Consider the following 18,919-nt stretch of genomic DNA (forward strand, 5'->3'; position numbering starts at 1 on the left):
TTGTGCACAGCTTTTCAGAAGCAAAAGCTATTTAACGTCTTCAAAATCTGTAACTCAAAAAAAGAAAAAAAAAACTTGGTAGCAATATTTCTTTCTTCAGTTACTTTAAATGAAATTTTGAAGTGTGGTGCCTCTAGAAAATGCTGACTTTGAGCTTTTCCAGTATTTTTAGAGTGTGGCAAATGGGATTTAGAAAAAATATGATCAAATTATTTACCAAAGATGGCATGTGACCACAAAATATTTTGGCCCGAACCCTTAAATTCTTGTATTTTTGTGTAGTTTGATAGTTGCTCTGCAGAAATGTCTAAAGACTCAAAGAAATTGGATGGTTTTGCCCGTCACCACCCCAAAGAATATGCTCTGAGAGCTTGCATACATTAGCTGAAGGAGAGGCAAGTTGGTGTGAGACCTGAGGAGACAGGACATGAAGCAGCCCTGAAAATGTCCCACATCACCCTCAACTGATAAACTGGTGGCTTTCCATAAAAATAAGTTACTCTCCTTATTATTTTTTAACAGCAAATAGAACCAATGGGTTAAAATACTCCTAATAGGAATGATGAGCAAAAACTTGGGTGTAAATTTGCTTTAACTTATAAATACAGTCTAAGAAAGGAAATACTTATTCCTAGAAAGCAACACTTGCTCAACTCTTCAGAGGGTTTGGTGACAGGGGGCATTACCTTTAGCCAACCAAATGATGTGAGTGGCCTTTTGAGACTGAGGTAAACAGTGCATTTCTAGGCCCTGTTTCAAGAGCTGCTTGATGCTATTTGTGTCAGTAGTTTGGAAGAAAAGAATATATGTTGCCTCTTTTTAAGGAAGTTTTTAGGCATCTTTCACTTTTTTTAAATTATTCCACCCAAGACTATTATAAACTTGCCTGTGGAACAATAAGACATCTGCTAAGTTTTGCTGCACTGACAGTGCAGTGCAGCAGTGACCAGTAGCCTGGTCTATTGATTATGGGATTTTAAAGGGGCGTTGGTTGTGTGAATTCCCCCAAGCTGCTGAGGATGAAAAAATGGGTTTCTAATTTCCTGGATTGGTTTTCTAACCTCTAGGTTTCATAGAATGGGGAGCATTGCATGTTCTGCATTTTGTTGGCTCCGGTTCTGAGCAGCAGAGTTTGCTCTGAATCTCCCCCCAAAAATTTGGGCACTGGTGTCTGGCAAAAGGATCCCAAACAGCAGTGGGCAAGATCCTTACCTTGGATGAGATAGCAGTCAGAGCATTTGGTCATAAGTAATGAAAGAGTAAGAAACTCTTTTATTTCCAATGCCAAGATTACAGAACGGGGAGGAAGGACATCATTCCTACTTTTTTGTAGTGTGGAGACTTATCCTCCCCTCACTTTCAGTATATCATCAGAGCACATTGACCTTCCTGACTTGTTGTAATAAATAATGTTGAATGCACAAAGACCTGTGGCTTTATAGTTGTTAGGAAAGGGAGAGGGAGATGATTTTTCCAGATGACAATGATCGTTGCATTAGCTGGGAGCATTATTCTAGTTGTAAAATCCCATTACACTAGGGTCATGCAAAATGGGAGTGGAACGGTCTCTGTTATATAAAATTTACAGTCCAGAGGCAAGACAGGCATACAAATGTCAGGAAATAGCTGAATAGTGTTGGCCAGTGTGCTGATGTCCAGCTGTTCACACATTTCAGAAAGGCAGTGTAGTAAAGGGGAATTTGGAATATGTTTTGCAGATGTTTACAGTGAGTTCTTTCCAAGTATTGGGAGGTGTACTTAGAGGAAGCTTGAAGATGATTACTTCAAGGCAATGGGCACTGGAGGTCCCAGATTTTTCTTGCAGCATCAATTAGGTTTTACGCAGAGAACATAAGTGCCCTTTCACTCCTTGCTTATCTTTGGTGCAGGTAGGAGTGTTTTGCAAACGCCAAGGAGCATTTTCGTGCTCCCTCTGAAGCAAAGTGCTAGTGAGCAAACACACAGAGATATTTCTTCTGAGTGCTCATTAACTCTGTGCACTTTGAGGTGCTTAAAACTTAGAATTTCTTTTTAGACTGCTAAACTTTATGTAGATGTGTATGGCACTTGTTTCTCAAAGCTCTGATTGACTTTATTTGCAGATTGCAAATTTTCTGAAGTGAAACCCAAACTTGGATATGCTGAAAATGAAGAAGATGATACTTTTGTCCTTTGGAAACAATAATACATTACCTGAAGAACTTTTGTGATAAATTAATTTAAAATATTTTACTTGAATCATCCCAGAATCTGGAAAGGAGCTCTTGATTTGGGTATTTTTTATAGGAACACACTTGGTCATCAGTGTCATTTCTTAGAAAATAGTTTTAGTTCTTGAGCTAATACTGGTGTACCTAAGAGGTAGAATCAGGTTTTTTTTTGGAGGAGCATTTAATAATTACCAGATTACTGTTGCCTCTTCAGCTGTTCTGGCTCACTTTGCAAGTTTTGCCATTGCAGTGGGAGTCTGCAAGGCAAGTCCCCTTTGCTGATTCAGAATAGTCATTTACAGTATTGAATGGAGTAGTAGTTGAGCAGACAAAAATAGATAGTCTGACCATGTGGTTAAATACATAATGTATATGTCCAAGGGAAGATAAATTAAAGTTACGTAGCCAAGTGTAATTTTAGTATTTCACACATTCCGTAATTTTAGAATGCTTTTTGAAGTTGTAATATTTTTCAAGTATTTGTATGTTTTGGCAATTTGGCAAGAATAAAATCTTTGGATTCTCTTTGCTGAATCACTTGCTTGGCTACTGTGCAACAGCTTTCCTTTCCTCCAAATTGGTCAGGAAATCTGTGCAGTGAATCTTAAGGTTTGCACACATGAAAAGAAGCACACTCAGGCATGGAAACAGTAGGTCACAAGGAAAAGATATTTAGTATAGTGGTATGTTATAGCATTTATTAATTGGTAGACAAACCTTTAGAGAGGCATCAGCATTTTTGAGAAATAAAGAGGTCATATAATTTAGGAAAAAAAGAAAGATAGGGGAATGCTGCATTACAGCAAAAAGGAAATCTTTCACTGCTGTTGATTTGTTCACTTGTGCTATTATACTTTCACAGGAAAAAATATGAGGATTGTAAAAGGAAGGATTTATCTCTAAGTATCACTTCTGTTGAATGATTAAACAGCAATATGTTTTCCATTACTTTATCTCCCATCTCTGTTAAGTTTAACTATGGACCCTTAAAAAAGATTTTTATTTTGCTTTAAAAAAAAAATCGATTGCTTAAGTAGTGATTTTGTTCCATACATCTGTTGCTGGGATTTTGTCTTTTAAGCACCTGTAAAACTTCATAAATATGAGTTATTAAATAAGGTATTTGCTCAAATTGATTTTTGCCAGGTTGCCAAGGGAACACTGCATATGTCCATTGCCTTTTGGCCCCAGGGGAGTCACAGCAGGACCCACAGTAAAGAACTGAGTGTAGCCAGCAAAGACCATTTGGCTGTTGACTGAGGCTGCTTGGAAGAGCCTTCTGCACATCACAGGAGAACAAATTACCTCCTCTCCACCTGTCAGAAGTTTTTGCTTTGGTGGCCTTGTCTTCCTTGCTTAGTGGGCTCTCTTAGCAACCAGCCTTGGAAGGCCTTTGTTTTCTCATGAGAGGTTTTTGATTACCAGAGGTTTGAAGCACGTTTGTCATGACATTTAGCCACAGTACTTTCCAGCTGCCTTGTGTGTACTGTGTGTACAGTGGCAGGCATGTGTTGGGGCACTGAGGTACTTGGTCAAAAAGTTAAAATGGGGAGCTGTGTGCAGCACAGGTTGATGAATAAAATGTGGCAAGTTCAGAATGAAGATGTAAAATACTGTTTTAAGATATTAGATTAACTGTTTTCCTCTTCTTAATATTTTCTTTCTGAAATACGTATAATGTGATTAAACGCTGACTTCAGGATAATTTTGTTCATAATATCAAACCTACATTTTGTTCCTTTTGAGTTGAAAAATACCCAAAACACAATTGAGCCAATTAATACATTTTATTGTAGATTGGGTATTGAAGTGTACAGAGAACTGTTAACAGACTATAAATTTATAAATTCCAGATTGCATTTGATAAAGTATGAAAGATTTGATGATCATTTGCTAAAATGAAATGAGAGGGTAAAAAGGCTTTTCTTGCAATCCACGTGGTTTTTCCTCATACCATGGTATGGCCAAGTGAAAGCACACTTGTGTCTGCCTCCACATCCATATGTGTGAGCTGCTGTCGTACCGTTCCTGTCGTGTAATCATTCCATTAATCCATGGTCTGCTTGCGCAGTAACACAAAGTACTGCTTCTCCTTCTCTCCTCAGACAACACCAAAGCCCGCAGTAATGAATTTGCTGAGAAGAATGGACTTAAAAAATACGAGTACGTCTTACACCCGCGAACGACCGGATTCACCTTTGTGGTTGAGCGTCTAAGGGAAGGTAATCCTGCTCTGTCCTTGTTTTTCCTTTGAAATGATTGTACTATGGAGATATTTGAGAGACTTGATAACAGACACTGGTATCATCAGGAGGTATGCAGGGAATGAAAGCAACTTTTGTGTTTGGTTTTAAATGTTTTAGCTTGTTTAGCAGTCTTACATCAGAAAACTAGTGGAAAAAATCCCAAGGAAGTTCAGCCTGTACCGTCCTCAACCCCAAGTGGGCGATTGACACTGAACACACAGGCACATATGTCACACTGCCCTCTCTTAAAAGGGTTCTGGGTTTAATTCTTAGAGCTGAGTAAATGAATTGTTATGTTAAATGGACAAGGGGAATGCACAGCAGCGTGGAAGTGCAGCAAGTCAGCTGCCTGTGCTGCCAGGTGTTTTGGATGATGGTGACTCAGAGAAGCTGTGTGAAATAAAAGTTGTGCTGGTTGGCAGGGTGGTGGGCAAGAGAATGTATGATACTTGCTCTTTATCCAGAAGTAGTTTTCCATCCCAGTATTAATCTAGGGGTTGAGTCCCTTTTATCGGGAGAACAGAATATGAAGATGTGATTGTTACACTGAGATGTCTGCGAGTTGTTTTGGGAATGGACACACTGAGAAGGTTTGAGGCCATCATGATGTAACCTTTAAATGGTACAGATGTGGCAGGGATTCAGGTACAGATGAGTGAATATTTGCAGGATATATGGTTGCAGAAAATAAACATGTACAGTAGATATGAAGTGACTTTTTTATAGGCTGGTTCTTCAGGGAAAAGCAATTCTAGATCTTTAACATATGCTGGTTATTTTGACTGCCAGAAGAAGAAGTTAGAGATTATTAAAAAGAATAGAGGCCTTCTGGCAGGTTTTTTTGCTAGCTGGAATCTTTTCTTGGATTTCTGAAGCAGACCTGCCTTGCATTTTACCTGCTTCCTTCTAAGCAGATATCCTAAAATCACTGCAAGCACTTTGGAATTTTGTCCAGCTGGACAATCCCATTTATCTATTTGACCCTATTAGTATTGCACATTCAGAGTTGAACACCTTAGATTTTCATCTCTCTTGAATGTTTATTATTCAGTTTGGTGTACTAAAAAAATTTGCCACATACACAATTTCAAAAGCGTGCTTTACTTAAAACTTCACAGCATTAAGTTAACCTAGTGCATAACAGTATTTCAAACCTGGAATAAATTTTCAGTTAAAAAATGTTTTCCACTTGAAATATTAATAACTTTAAAAAATTTCTGTATTTGCTGCAGGAGCAAGCTTTGTGGTATACAGTAATTTTCTGATTTTATAAAAATGTTTTTCTCTTCCATTGCTCTATGAGCAATCTTTGCAAATGAGGCGGTTGGGTTATAAAAAGGAAAATATTTGAGGCTGATTAACTGATTTTATGCAGTAGAAAGCTGGGGAAAAAACAATAATGGTCCAGCCTTTGAAGTGGTTTTACGTCTCCTTTTTATTTAAGGCAGGCAAATATTGTGTGAAATATTAATGTCCCTTTTGTGGTGAATTTACTAGATATTGGATAGTTTGATAGGCATTGTAAGCTATATGTATTATAACTGTATGCTATTATGTAGCAAAATGTGTGTGAGAAGGTAGTTCAAGTAACATTTTAAAGTACTTGGTTATTACTTGTTAATTTACGAATTGGTTTTCAACTGCTTCCAAGTGTGCAAAATGGGGACCATTTGTGTTGAAAAGTTTTGGGTTTTTTTGTATATGTATATATATGCAACCCAGCTGTAGTTGCTGGACTTTAAAATACTTCATTATATCATATAGATGTGCAAATCTATATCTGTCTTTTCATCTATACAATATAGATATCAAGGTTGATATTCAGATGCAGATGGCCTAGTTAGTACTTGGTGTTATTGTGCAGCTCTGGTTTGAGTTATAACTTAAATTGGTAGAATGCTTTCTTACAATCCTAATTTCTGATACTAGCAGTAGTAAATAAAAACCAGGACAGTCAAGGGATATAGTGTTAATCTGAGTCTTCTTTTCTGAATTGTCTTAATGCAACAGTCATAGTAATAATCATAAAAACAGATTTATTTTCTTTTTTTACTGCTCATACCTGCAGGCACAAAGTGTGTGTGACTTCAATATGCAGGAGGGAGTGGTGGAGATTTTAACATCATGTTTGCGTCTTTGAAAGTACCTTTGTGCATAGATGACAACCTTACTGCCCTGTAGCTCTCCTGTGAATACATTTTGGCTCGTGGCTGTTTTCCATTCCTGAGGCTCAAGTATCTTTACTTCAGGCCTGAGTACATTATTTTGCTCCAAAAATAGGTTGATGAAAAGAGGGGGAAAATGTCTTTAGAAGTTTAACTGCTTTTCAAATGTTCAAGAAACGAATTTAATTTGGCAAGAAGCCTCATTAATATGCATCATAAGCTGTAGCATGAAAGGATTACCTGTTATATAAAAATTACTATTAGTGACCCTTCTGAATAGGAAATGAAGAATCAGGTGAAAATAACCTTAAATAAAATTTTGCCTGTATCTGTGCAAAGGATTTGTTCCTGGAGGAAGCACTGTCTGCACCCTGCCCGCATAAACCCAGCAGTTACCTGTTCTTTGCTTTCCACAGGTGGCAAAAAGCACTCAGACTCCTCTGGCTGGCTTCTCTTTCTTATAGGGTCATTATTTCAACTATTTGGTCTCTTTGGCCCATATATGTTGCTGTGATGTTTTCTAAGTCACTGCTGATATTATGGGAGCTAAGAAAAAATATCTATATGATGTCCACCAAAAAACAATAAAAGTTGTTTAAGTGGTATATAGCCAAGGGGCTTTTGAGTCATACCTTTTCTTTCCCCATTCTGGTTCATCTGAGTGGTAGCTCTTTCCTCCTGAGCTGTCTCTTCTAAACAGAAACCCACATAGAAGCTGACTGGTTTTTCCTTTCATTATGTTCAGGTGCCAAAACAGTAAATATATTGTTTTACTTTTAAATTATTACCTTGTTTTCTCATTCATAGAAACCATAGAATCACCCAAGAGTAAACACAGAACATGCTTTAGATGTATAATTAATTATGCATATACTCAAGAGAATAAGGACTTCAGCTGTTGCTAGTTTTCAAGCAAGAGATACCTGGTTGGTTGACTATTGATGGAAAGCTAAGAGAAATAAAATAGGTGATTTGCTTCTTTCTAATTCTGTTCACTTGATCAAGTGAATAATTTGTCTTGTCTGAGCTGTAAGGAATCCTGATTTCAATCAGCACCTGGTAAAAAGCTACTAGAATTTTTTTCTGTATTTCTTTGGGGAATAAAGATGAGCATTTTTGAAGACAGAGTAAGAGCATATGAATGAGCAAGAGAAAGTGAACTCCAGTCTCCAAAATGAGGATTGATCATTACTTTTTTTAGTTCATCCCTCTCTTAAACCATCTCCTAAAATCGTATTTAATCCTTTTTTTAAACCCTGAAATCTTGAGTAGATGTTATGTACGAAGGAATTTTTGGCAGAACTTGGGTTAAGGTAACACATCTCCGTTTACAGAATGTGGGACTTACAAAATGGCTGAAATGCAAAAGAATTTAAATAAGACTTTTATAAAATCATGCCATTAATAATGTTAATTGAAAACATTTGTGGTTTATATAATGCTCTTGAAGATCCAGTTTGTGAGATCTTTCTATAAGAGGTCAGGAGGTTACTCAGAAATGACATCTAAGTTTTCAGACCTGTTTGTATTTTATAAAGTTTTTTCTGAAGTGCCAAATGACATTAAAAGTTCAGCTGACTTGAATGCTCAGTTTCAAAGAGATGGAAAATAATATTGGTTTGATTTGATTCAATATTGTCTGGATTCATTGAATTACATGTATTATCTTGACATAATATCTGTAATTGTAGCCAAATAGTCTGTCAAGAGAAAATAGCTGTTTACGAATGTTTTCTTTAAATTGCTTCATGGCTTTTAAGCATTTTCTCAGGACTAAATAAACAGTAAGTGTTAAGACAGAGCTAACACTTTAAAGCATCATTAGAAGATTTTTCATGCTTTTGTAGACAATCATTTCTGCCAACATTAAATTTAAACTGACCTCTTTTTGACCCTTCCTCTACAGCCATCAACAGTCTTTTAACAGCTGGATGCATTGGACTGGAAGTTCCCATTATAGGGTCCATATTTTACTGGTTGTACAGTATAATGACTAGTCAGAATTAGTTGTCTTATTATAGTATTTCAGCTTTGAATTTATTTCTGGTTCATAATTAGCCAACTGAAAAAATATTGCAGATAACATCTGACAACTGCAGGATCCCAGAATAAACAAAAATACAAATTTAACATGCTTGCCTTCATTGCACATCCTTACTGATGGAAAGAAACTGTGATTCTCATCCTTTTTCCATGATTGGTTCAGAATTGACAGTTTTGCCCTAATATTAATGTTTATACACACAGGTGAAACTAATCAGTATCTTCTAATGTTCATACCTAGGTTTTACAGTTGCTTCATTCAACTAGATTCATTGCTAAGGCAGGAAAGTTTTCTTTAGGTGTTCAGTCCAGATTATCTCTATGTAAAACTGTAAATGCTTTCATCCTGGGATGCTTAGTGACTACTATGTAGATTCAGTAGTAGTGTAGCTTCAGATTTTCTGGCAGTAGAGTATCCAGATATGCATATTTATGTACTGAACTCTTTGTGGCATTTATTTGGGTTCTGGTACAATTTGCTTACATGGCACTTTTGAGCTAATGATGTAGAGAGACAGTTTGTGATTTGCAGATCAGTGTAAGAGGCAGTCAGTAGGAGATGATGATTAACAGTTCCTGAAAGCTGACACACGGTTTGGGTCCCCTTTGCTGAGGTGTGAAGTAGCCAGGGTTAGGCAGCAGGTCTTTATGAGCAGTGCCTGGACATCCTTGCTGTGCACCAAGAATATTTATAGTTAAACCCTTCAGCTTGAAGTAGCCAGAGTTTATGAGCACGCAGAGCTTTTTTCTTACTTTTACGTACTTTCTTACTTTTTTTACTTTTTTCTTACTTTTACTTACTTTTTCTTATTTTCTTTTTCTGACTTTAAAAGAGAGGCAGGAGATTGCTTGAATGAGTTGATGAAACATCAATGAGAAATGCTACCAGGAGACTGCCAAGTGCTTGTCTTCTGGTGTTGATGACACTTATGTCCAAAGCACCTACAGCTTACAAGACAGGTGCCATTTGTTTTTTCAAGCACAAATCAAAGTAATACCAATTTCTAAGTGTGTTATGTTTCTTAAAGAGAAAATGGATACGAGTGTGAAAATCAGGTCTACTCATAAACTGAAATGTTCAGGCCGTGGTTAGAGGGGTGTATGAATGAATAAATGTACATATTAAATAAACTGCTTTTGATTTTGATTACATAGTTTCTTTCCTCCTCACATATGTATTGAGTGAGGCATGTGGGTCTCAATCGCAGAAGTGTCTGCTGAATTTCCTGCAGAGGTTTTATGTGCTCAAACAGAACTGTGTAGCAGGACTGCAGCAGTTTCCAGGATTGTGCATAATTTGTCTTGTATGTAACAAAGGTACAGGACGTAGAAAGACCTCACATCAAATGACAGAAAAGGTTAGATTTGTTGTTTCAATGAAATTTAGCCTCCCTCTTTGTGACTGAACAGATTTCTGACTCCTAGAATTATATGTTGGGCCACTGCCAACATTTCTGTGGATTTTGGCAAGGCCAGCACTTGCACACTGACCAGCCCTGTCATCTTTCAAAGCAGCTCTTGCCTGTTTGTGCTGGTTGCTCAGTTGTGTAAACTAAAACCAGTCTGTTTTTGAAATAGGAAAACATAAGTGTCCACATCAGCCTGAGCTTTGGGTCCTCAATCAACTAATTTCACCCATATGTCCATCAGATTTGCAGAGATTAAACAGCAGCTCTAAACCGTCACTCCCTAATGCAAGGAAATTCTTTCTTCACTATTTCTTTTTCCTCTGTGCATGTGTTCCTCCCAGAGTCATGTTACTAAGTAGACTGGTACTCTGAAATTACTGAGCTATTGTGAAAGAGCTTTGAGCAAGTTTTTAGCTGAAAATGCAGTATTAGAGCTTTACTGACTGCTGTAATTGATCTGCTTTTATGAGAATAGGATCCTGTGCATTGAATAGCATAGTCTTTGATACAGAAATATAAGTATGTAAATTGAAGCTTGCATACTTTTTATGCCTTTTGTATGTCAGTAAAAAATTCATAGCATTAGTTATATTAAAAAAAAAAAAAAGCAGGGACCTGGTTCAAAAGCACGCTTTTATCACTGGGCATGTCTGTGAAATTCAGCAAAGCAGAAAATCGGATGCAGGCTGTTGTGCTTTATTGCAAATGCTGACAGTCGTCTCTGTACTCTGAACATGGGAAAGGGCAGCTCGACTTTTTCCAGAATCATGTTAACCGCTGATGATTACCATGTCTTGAAAACATCTGCGTGTGTTGGCTGTGATGTACTTCTCAGAATGAGCACCAGCTTTCTGTTAGATATTTTCTGGCCTTTGGTACACGTTGAAGTTTCTGTTTCTCTTCTTTCATGTCTTACTGGAGCAACATTCTGCACTGCTTGCCACACCTCTGTGGAAAACAGTCCATTGTTTCATTTCTCCTGGGAAGGATTTGCTTTTTCCGAACCACTCTTTTCTGTCAGCCTCTATCCTTTCCATTTTCCACTCCTCACTGCTATTGAGAAGGGAGCACAGCCTTTCACTGGAGGGTTTATGGTGTAAGAATCACTGCCCCTTTAGTGTTTGCAGGGTGACATATTTGAGTCACCACACATCTGTGGTATTCATCGGAAATATTTCAGGTTTTACATTCTCGAGCCTCTCAACATCCACCTACTGCAGTAATTCCCTTGCAGTCTCTCACGTGTGAGTCATGGCTTGTGACAAGCAGATACACCATGCAGTGGATCATTTTCCATTTACCTCCTCACAGGTTATTAATAGTTGCAGTGGAAACCGTACTAAAAAGTTATCATTTGCCAGCAGTTACCCCACAGTGGTATTAGAGGTTTCCACTGTTTTCCCTTGACTCAGAATACACAGTATCTGTGGTAACGATGTGGTAATGTTTGGCAAGTGTGGACTTCTTTAATTGCTTCAACTGGAGGCCTGGAACAATGCTAGCTCATCAGATTGCATATATAAAAATTAATTTTGGCCACCAGTGAGTTCAGGAAAAATGATTTTTCAGGAAAAACTAGAATTATTTTCTTCAGAATTATGAAAATGTTTCTGCTGTTTGATTTTAATCTAATGTTTATTTCCTCTTAAAGGTATTTTTAAGAAAGGTTTTTCTAGTAGTTAATGTGCTTTGACTAGGTGGTGGACTAGGTGTGTGAGTGACAAGTTGTATCTACTGGTCTAGACTGGGTCAGCATCTCTCTGGGTGTGTGTTTTGAAAGGTTGTTCACTGATTTGAGTGTTTTGAGTACTGAGCTTTATGGTTGTTTTTAAAGACTTAGGACAGACAATAGGTGAGCCTGAGGTAAAGTACAAGTTCATTAATTACTCCTCATTCTTGTCAGCCAATGATCCAAGAATTTGCAGGTGATGTTGGTAGGATTGGTAGCATATTTAATTATTGCTGAAGTTGAAATTAATTCCTATAAGCAGAGGAGCAGTATTGGCATCTATTAGTTTCACATGTTATTACCACATGCTTTACACAGCTTACCCATTTCTCAGCTCAGTTTATTAGTGAGGCAGATAATTGCTTCAAGCAGTCTTGAGTAGAGAGGAACCTAAACATACTTTTTCCATACTCTATTTTTTTAAACTGTTTTAGTTTCCGTTAGGAGATGATGTTTCCTGATGTGTTTTATTAGAAAAATAGCAGCATCTACAGGCTGAATAGACTAATCCCAAATCAGGAGTCCTATTGTACAAGAGATTCTTAGTAATTTTTTTGTATTCTCCACGCTTCCACTTTTTGCAGATGCTAGCTGTTTTTATTTCCAGCTGCATTAAGGTTGATGCAAATGTGTTTTGTGTATTCTTGATAACCACTTTTCTGTGTGAGTAATTACTGGCAGGGGAGAAGGTCCATGGAGTATCCTTTCAGTTACTGGAAATGTTGGAATCCCCAAACTGTTCAGATATAGCCTCCAAATCTGTAAGATAGTAATAAAGCTTTCAGTCTCATCTACTTGCAAAATATGCTGCTTATGTATCATTAAACCTTAAGTAGTTTGTTTCTTTCATTCCTTTCTGCTGTTGCAGCTTCAGCTCTCCTTCCCTTTGCCCTCCTCCCAGTCCCCTGCCACTACTTTCAGGATATAAAAAATGAGCCCAGCATCAGACTTTTCCGAGCTGACTCAGATCCTTGAGTTTAGCAATCGCTTGCAAAGGCACTGCTCCAGAGATGTTTGAGGAGTGCCACAGCCATGAATCCTGGATGTTGCTATGGAACTGATACTGAAAAACGAAAAACATCAGGGGGCAGAGGAGCTTGGGAAAAATTGTAGTAGAGCATAAATGCTTTTTAAAATAGATTTTTATCAAAACATAAACTTCAGCATAAATTCAACTCTACACCTCATTCATCACTTTACATGTAATCTGAAATACTCCTGTCTTTGGGACTTATTTTGTCAACCTTTTTCTGAACTGCAGGATTTTGGAGGGCAGGAAGTAAGGTCTTGACTCTCTGTGTTCTCACTAAACGTTGGTGGGATGTAGGAAGGGTTTCCCTTTACTGCCTGTGTGCCATGCCAGTAGTTTGAAGTGCAACATGCATTAAGTGTTGTAATGAAGTATATTTCAGAAATAGGGTTTGAATATATTTTCCCATAAATTCATTTATTTATAGAATGATTAACAATTAAGAGTTGGAGAACTGTTTTAATATACATTTGAGTCAGTAGTGTCTATCCTTAATTCTATTACATACCATTAAAAACAAATAATATCTTAAAATAAGCATCTCTGAAATGCCTATAATCTATATTTAGACTTATGTAAATCTGTCATTTTGTTTGCATAGATAGTCATTGTTGCCCTTACACTCCAGCAATAAAAGTAAATGCTCTTGATGATTATTAAATAATTCCAGAAGCAGGGACCTGAGCAGAGCTTCTCCTGATCACCAGTCTTCAACTGCTCTGCTCTGAAAGGAGCCAGCCTGATCTGATGGATTCTGGCATGGCAGGCAGTAAGGACATCTATCAGGAGAAAAGAAGAGCATGCACAATAAATAAAAAGAAGAGAGGCATTTTCAAAATGCTTCATAGACTTTAGAATTTGTGAGCAATGGCACGTTTGCGTTGCCTTGAAGTTGCTATGGGTACTGGTGTTTAAAAGCCAAACACAGAGGGCAGGCCTTAGGGACATAAGTCCCATTTAAGATCCTATAAGAATGAGTGTTCTTTTTTTGAAAAATCATCCCTCAAAAGCATTCTTTGTCTAAGTGCTCTGCAGGTTCATCCTGTCAGCAACACCATTGTGATTTAGCCAGTTGACTTCTGCCTTCACTTATCCAAAAAGCATTCCTTCCAACAGACCTGAAAGCTCCCTGCCGTCCTTTATCAGCCCTTTGCTTGCCTGCTTTTGTAGCTTGTATCAGAGAACGAAATGAAACATATGCTCAGCAGCTCTGTAGCTTCTTCTTTCCTCCCCATTGCTCACACCCCATCTGTGAGGCCTGTCTTTTTGAGGCAGGGATTTTGTTTTGGTGTGTCTGAAACACCCATCTCACTAGTGTGTAAGCTTTGTTGGAATAGGTAGTAGTTAAGCCACAGCTGTCTCAAACAGTGCACTCTGCATGCCCACAGCATTGCAAATATTTAATAAACCTGTTAATAATACATTCCAAACCATAGAGGCTGTGGAGATTCATCAGGATTTATGCAACCTGTGGTGCTGACAAATTCAGTTGACATTACACACTGAGACACACAGGTAAGTATGCACTCAATGTTCAAATATATACATAATTTCTGATTTATAATAGCAGTTTTGTACATCAGGATAGAACATTTGCAAAGGATTATTCTCCTTCTTGAAGGGATAAATTCTCTTGACTTTCAGCCTTGTGCCTTTCTGTATTCTGGCACGTGTAATCAACCAACAGCATATTCTTTTTCATGTCTACTTGTTTGAACAGTAGTGGACAGCACAGAATTCATTAAAACTGAACAGCCAAAATGCCGATAGGCTATAATGTGCCTGTGACTTAAATGGTGTGGCTTTTCCTTGTAAGGTGTGGTATACTGTGTACATACAGAACTGTGTGTATGTATATTGAGGAGTTCTGGTGGCAGATTTCCATCTTTCTTGGCAAACTGTCTACGATGAGGATCATATAGTAAAAGCCCCATTAACAGATTTACAGAAAACAAATCTTACTTAGCCTTTGTGAATTTATGCATAAGGATGTATGCCCCATGACTTTTTACAAGCAAAATGGTTTTACTTTGCCCCTCCCACTCAGCTGACTGAAATCACTGTGGGCAGACCAGGGTTGCTTTACACCCAAACTGAAGAAATTGCTGTTCAAAATGAGTTCCACTGGCCTCTTGCTGATGGCCCATTGCTGCCTCTGAGCTGGTTAAGGGGAGAAACTTGATTAAGTAGGTGCACATTGCTTGGAAGCTGTTCAAGCATCTGCTGTCCAGGATGCCCTGTCCTCATCTACAAGTGAAACAGCCTCAAAGGGCACTGCTTCTTTTCAAAGTAACACTGGGGGAAAGTGTCAGGCATTCAGATTGCATAACTAAATACTGAGAAATGGGAATTTCAGGAAGGGAGATTGAATGCAGCCCCCTTGTGGTGTTCGCTTTGGAACAAGAGAGCAAACGTGTTTTGCCAGTTTGGTATTTTCTTTGTGTAGAATGACTAGCTTCTAACAATGTATTTCATGCTTTTTCCTTTCAAACTAAAGTAAAAAAAAAAAGTCAGAATGGAGAGCTTTTGCTGGCAGGACTTTCAAGCTGATCTGCTGTCTGAGAAGCTATGAAAGGATAAAGAAAATTCCATAATCTGTAACATTCTCTGGAAAAGCCCAAGAGCTGTGAACCTGAGGAAATGCAGTTTCTTCCTAGGAGAGAGGTGGAATTTGGGAGTATCTGGTCGTAACTCCTGAAATGTTGCCTTCATTTTCAAATATTCTATAGTAACTCTTCTACAGCTGCTATTTCAGCATTGTTTTCTCAAAATATTTTGCTATCCAGAAACACATTCCTAAGATATTTTCATTATTTTAGTAGAAGAGTTGTGGCAAATATGAAGATATGTAGAGATAGATGAAAGAAATTAGAGGCTTGAACATTCATACTTTCACAGCAGCACATACATCCACATCTTGTAAATACAATAATGGGGTTTATGGTTTATGCCCATGAGTAATACAGACTACACTTTGGGAAACAGTCTGTCAAAGAGATACTTGCACATGGTTACATAACAGGCATCTAGCTCTCAGATTTTGTTCCCTTAAAAAAAAAAAAAAAAGGACAAAACCCCCCAAAACAATCAAAGAAATAAAAGACCACACAAAAGTTTTTCTAATTTTCAAGTGATATATTTCTTTGTTAACTTTCATTACAAAATTTTACTTCTGCTTTATGGAGCAGAAATGTCACATTGCTTTTTCTTCCCTGGAATTTGCTATGCATACCTGATGTGGAAAAAAAATCAAGAGCTGTCTTGAAAAGGAGCACCAGCATAGTTTCAATCCCAGAAGGATGACAGTTCACAATAATCATTCTCTGAAAAATACTAAACACACTAAGAAACCAATTATGAACAAATAGGAACATGAACACTATGCTGGTCAGGCTTTTGTCACAAAATAAACAAAGACTGTTGAGACCTGCAAATAAAATATAATTTGTCTGCTACTTTGCACACACTGTAGCTAAAATGGAAAATTCTGTAGAGCCGTATGATAGCACTAAGTGAATTGGCATTTGCAATTAGTTTTCCAGTGGTTTGGCAGTATTAATAATGCAGTAGAAGGACAGGATATCCTTCAACTAAGTCAGTATGAAAAAAGGTTTTCATTAGCATTACAATGAACTCTGAGAACCAGGTATTCTTACTCAAGGGAAATAAGGTTTGGGGAAACAAATTTTGTGTTTGAAAATGTTGGGTGAATTTTGAAGCATATCTAAATGTGACTGACTATTATCAGAAAATGGTTTTAGAATAGTGTAAGGATAAAGTGTCTTAGGCTGTTATTGTAATTCATGAGATATTATTTTCAGCAGTGTTTATTATACAAAAGAATGTTCAGAACCAGATAAATACACTAGGGAGCCTGGTTAAATAGGAATAAACCAAAGGAGTTACTTTAAGTTACAAGAGAAACAAAATGCTGACATCGATGAGATAAATTATTCTTTCTGTTATTTTTCCATAATACTCTACTTTGGTCAAAACCAAAGAGCACTAACTAATATATTTGCATATCTGTGGTTCAAATTTACATGAAGAGTTCAAACATTCTGATTTATCAACCGAGGTAAAATGAGATTGAAACAATCCAGTCCAGAGGAGCAGATTCTTATCAGCATGACCTTGGTGCTGAAATAGATTAATTGGAAGCCATCTGATGCAAGTTGCTAACAAGGAAAGGGTAGAAGAGGAGGCAGATTGCCTTTGTGTAGCTGTTGTCACCACACAGCACTTGTGTTTGTCACAATGGTCAAATTAGTCCAGCCTTAATACCATAGAATGCAATTCTGCTAAAATGGAGCTGCCTTTCTGACACCTACAGCAGCTTTGGAATTTGGTGCCTTTGCCAGTGTACCCCATCCTGAACAGCGACATGCTTAGGTTTTAGCCTGATGGCCAGCTACCTCTTTATCAGCCGGTAAGATCTTTTAGGTGATTTACAATGTGTGCTATTACACAATAGCTCAGGGTCATCCAAATTCTCAATCTTTTCCACATAGTTGGTTAGAACCCTAGCAGGGTTTTTAGGAAGGTTCTCTTCCTACACTTCCCTGCTATAAACGCTCCAAATACACTTCCATGTAATGCTTCTAAGTCATTGTGGGTCTGTTCTCTGCATGTCCTGATGCCCCTCCCTCAGATAGGCCTGCAAGAATGTCCTAAGTGGCATCATAGTTCTGCAGACCGTTCATTCTTCAGTGTTTCTTCTCTCTTGCACCACCTGGGTTTTTTTCCTGTCTTTGTCTGAGAACAGAGAGAGGAAACTCTCAAGTTCAGGAGAATTAAGAAATCTCAATTCTTGATTTTGGCTATTGAACATTTCTTCTCTGTGTACCCATCACCATATTCTTGCACAGTGCAATTAACTGCTGGTAGTTTCAGTGTGTTGTGCTCAACTTGTTCTCTTGAAAAAAGCCATAATTTGGATAGGCCCCTCTCTCAAGAATGAAAAACATGATGCTTTGCTAATTATATTAAAGGAAGTCACTCCAGATCAAGCGTTTGTCAGAAGGACTTGTCTGTAGCCTCTGTGAGACTTCTGCTCTGCATTCCTCCATCCAGGGCAGCCCTGGTTGTTCTGGTGCCTTGAAGTTGCCCAGTACAATAATGTTTTAATCCAGCATACAATGGATAGAATTTCTTGCCACACAACAGACATTTGTGACAGTAAACTTTTCAGCTCCACACTGCTGAGATATACTTGGTTTCTTTTTTTTTTGTTCAGTGTAAATAATGCACCCCATAGATGACATTCTGAGTGAAATTCAGTGAGCTCTCTTTATGAACAGTCATGAACAATAAAGTCCCCCAAACTTGTGTTTTAGGTGACAGCCAGCCAGCTGGTCAGTCTCAAAGGATTTTGCTTCTAGCTTCAGTGATCTTACCTATAAGATTGGAAGGCAGATCTATGTTGAGAAAAGCTCCCAGAGGATGTGTGAGTAAAGCTCAGGATGTGTGAGGGACAGGAACATCTGCACCAGAACTTCAGTGATGCTCTGGGCAGGAGGCAGAGACTTGGGGGGCAGGTGCCCAGCTGTAGCTTTGCCATAATTTTTTCACTGGCTTTAAAAATAAACCTCTGGAAAGGAAAAAAGATTAAGTCTCTGCTAGCAAACAAACAGCATGTTATACCTTTAAGTGTAGGTGAAATTTGGTGCAGTGTCTAGCCCAGGACTAGCAGATGTGAGTGGAATCTAATCCCAGAAATGCAAACTGTTTTAGGTATCTTAAGAGGGAAGGAAATGGCAAAGTTGTTTTTGTCAAGTCTTGCCCCAACTATTCCAATATCTTGGTATTGTTCAGTCTTACTGTACTGTCAAAGCACAAACATTTTCAATGTTTTGGGGCTTTTTTTTTTAGCAATTCAGTCTTATCTAGTAATTATCTAGAAATTCCTTTCCAGAAATTTCAGTGGCTTTTAGCACATGATTGCTTTAAAGTAATTTTAGGTGTTGGTTTTGACCATCAGATCTTTCCAGAATCCCTCCCTTAGTGAAGTTAGTAGAAAATTTCATATTGACGGTACTAGAAAGGCAGTTCCGTGTGTTCTTGCATGTGACAAAAAAATGTGTAATG

The 18,919-nt window shown here is 37.8% G+C and overlaps 1 protein-coding gene across 10 annotated transcripts in view; it reads left to right on the plus strand.

The window, feature by feature from the left end:
• Nucleotides 1-18,919, plus strand: part of LCLAT1 (lysocardiolipin acyltransferase 1) — a 111,263-nt gene that overhangs the window by 56,249 nt on the left and 36,095 nt on the right. For all 10 annotated transcript variants that reach the window (XM_072927448.1, XM_072927444.1, XM_072927449.1 and 7 more), the window contains one exon: nt 4,316-4,432. In XM_072927448.1, the coding sequence (XP_072783549.1) occupies nt 4,316-4,432 (117 nt within the window). The remainder of the gene's footprint in view (nt 1-4,315; nt 4,433-18,919) is intronic.

This window comes from Taeniopygia guttata, chromosome 3, assembly GCF_048771995.1.
Source record: "Taeniopygia guttata chromosome 3, bTaeGut7.mat, whole genome shotgun sequence".
Classification (NCBI taxonomy): domain Eukaryota; kingdom Metazoa; phylum Chordata; class Aves; order Passeriformes; family Estrildidae; genus Taeniopygia; species Taeniopygia guttata.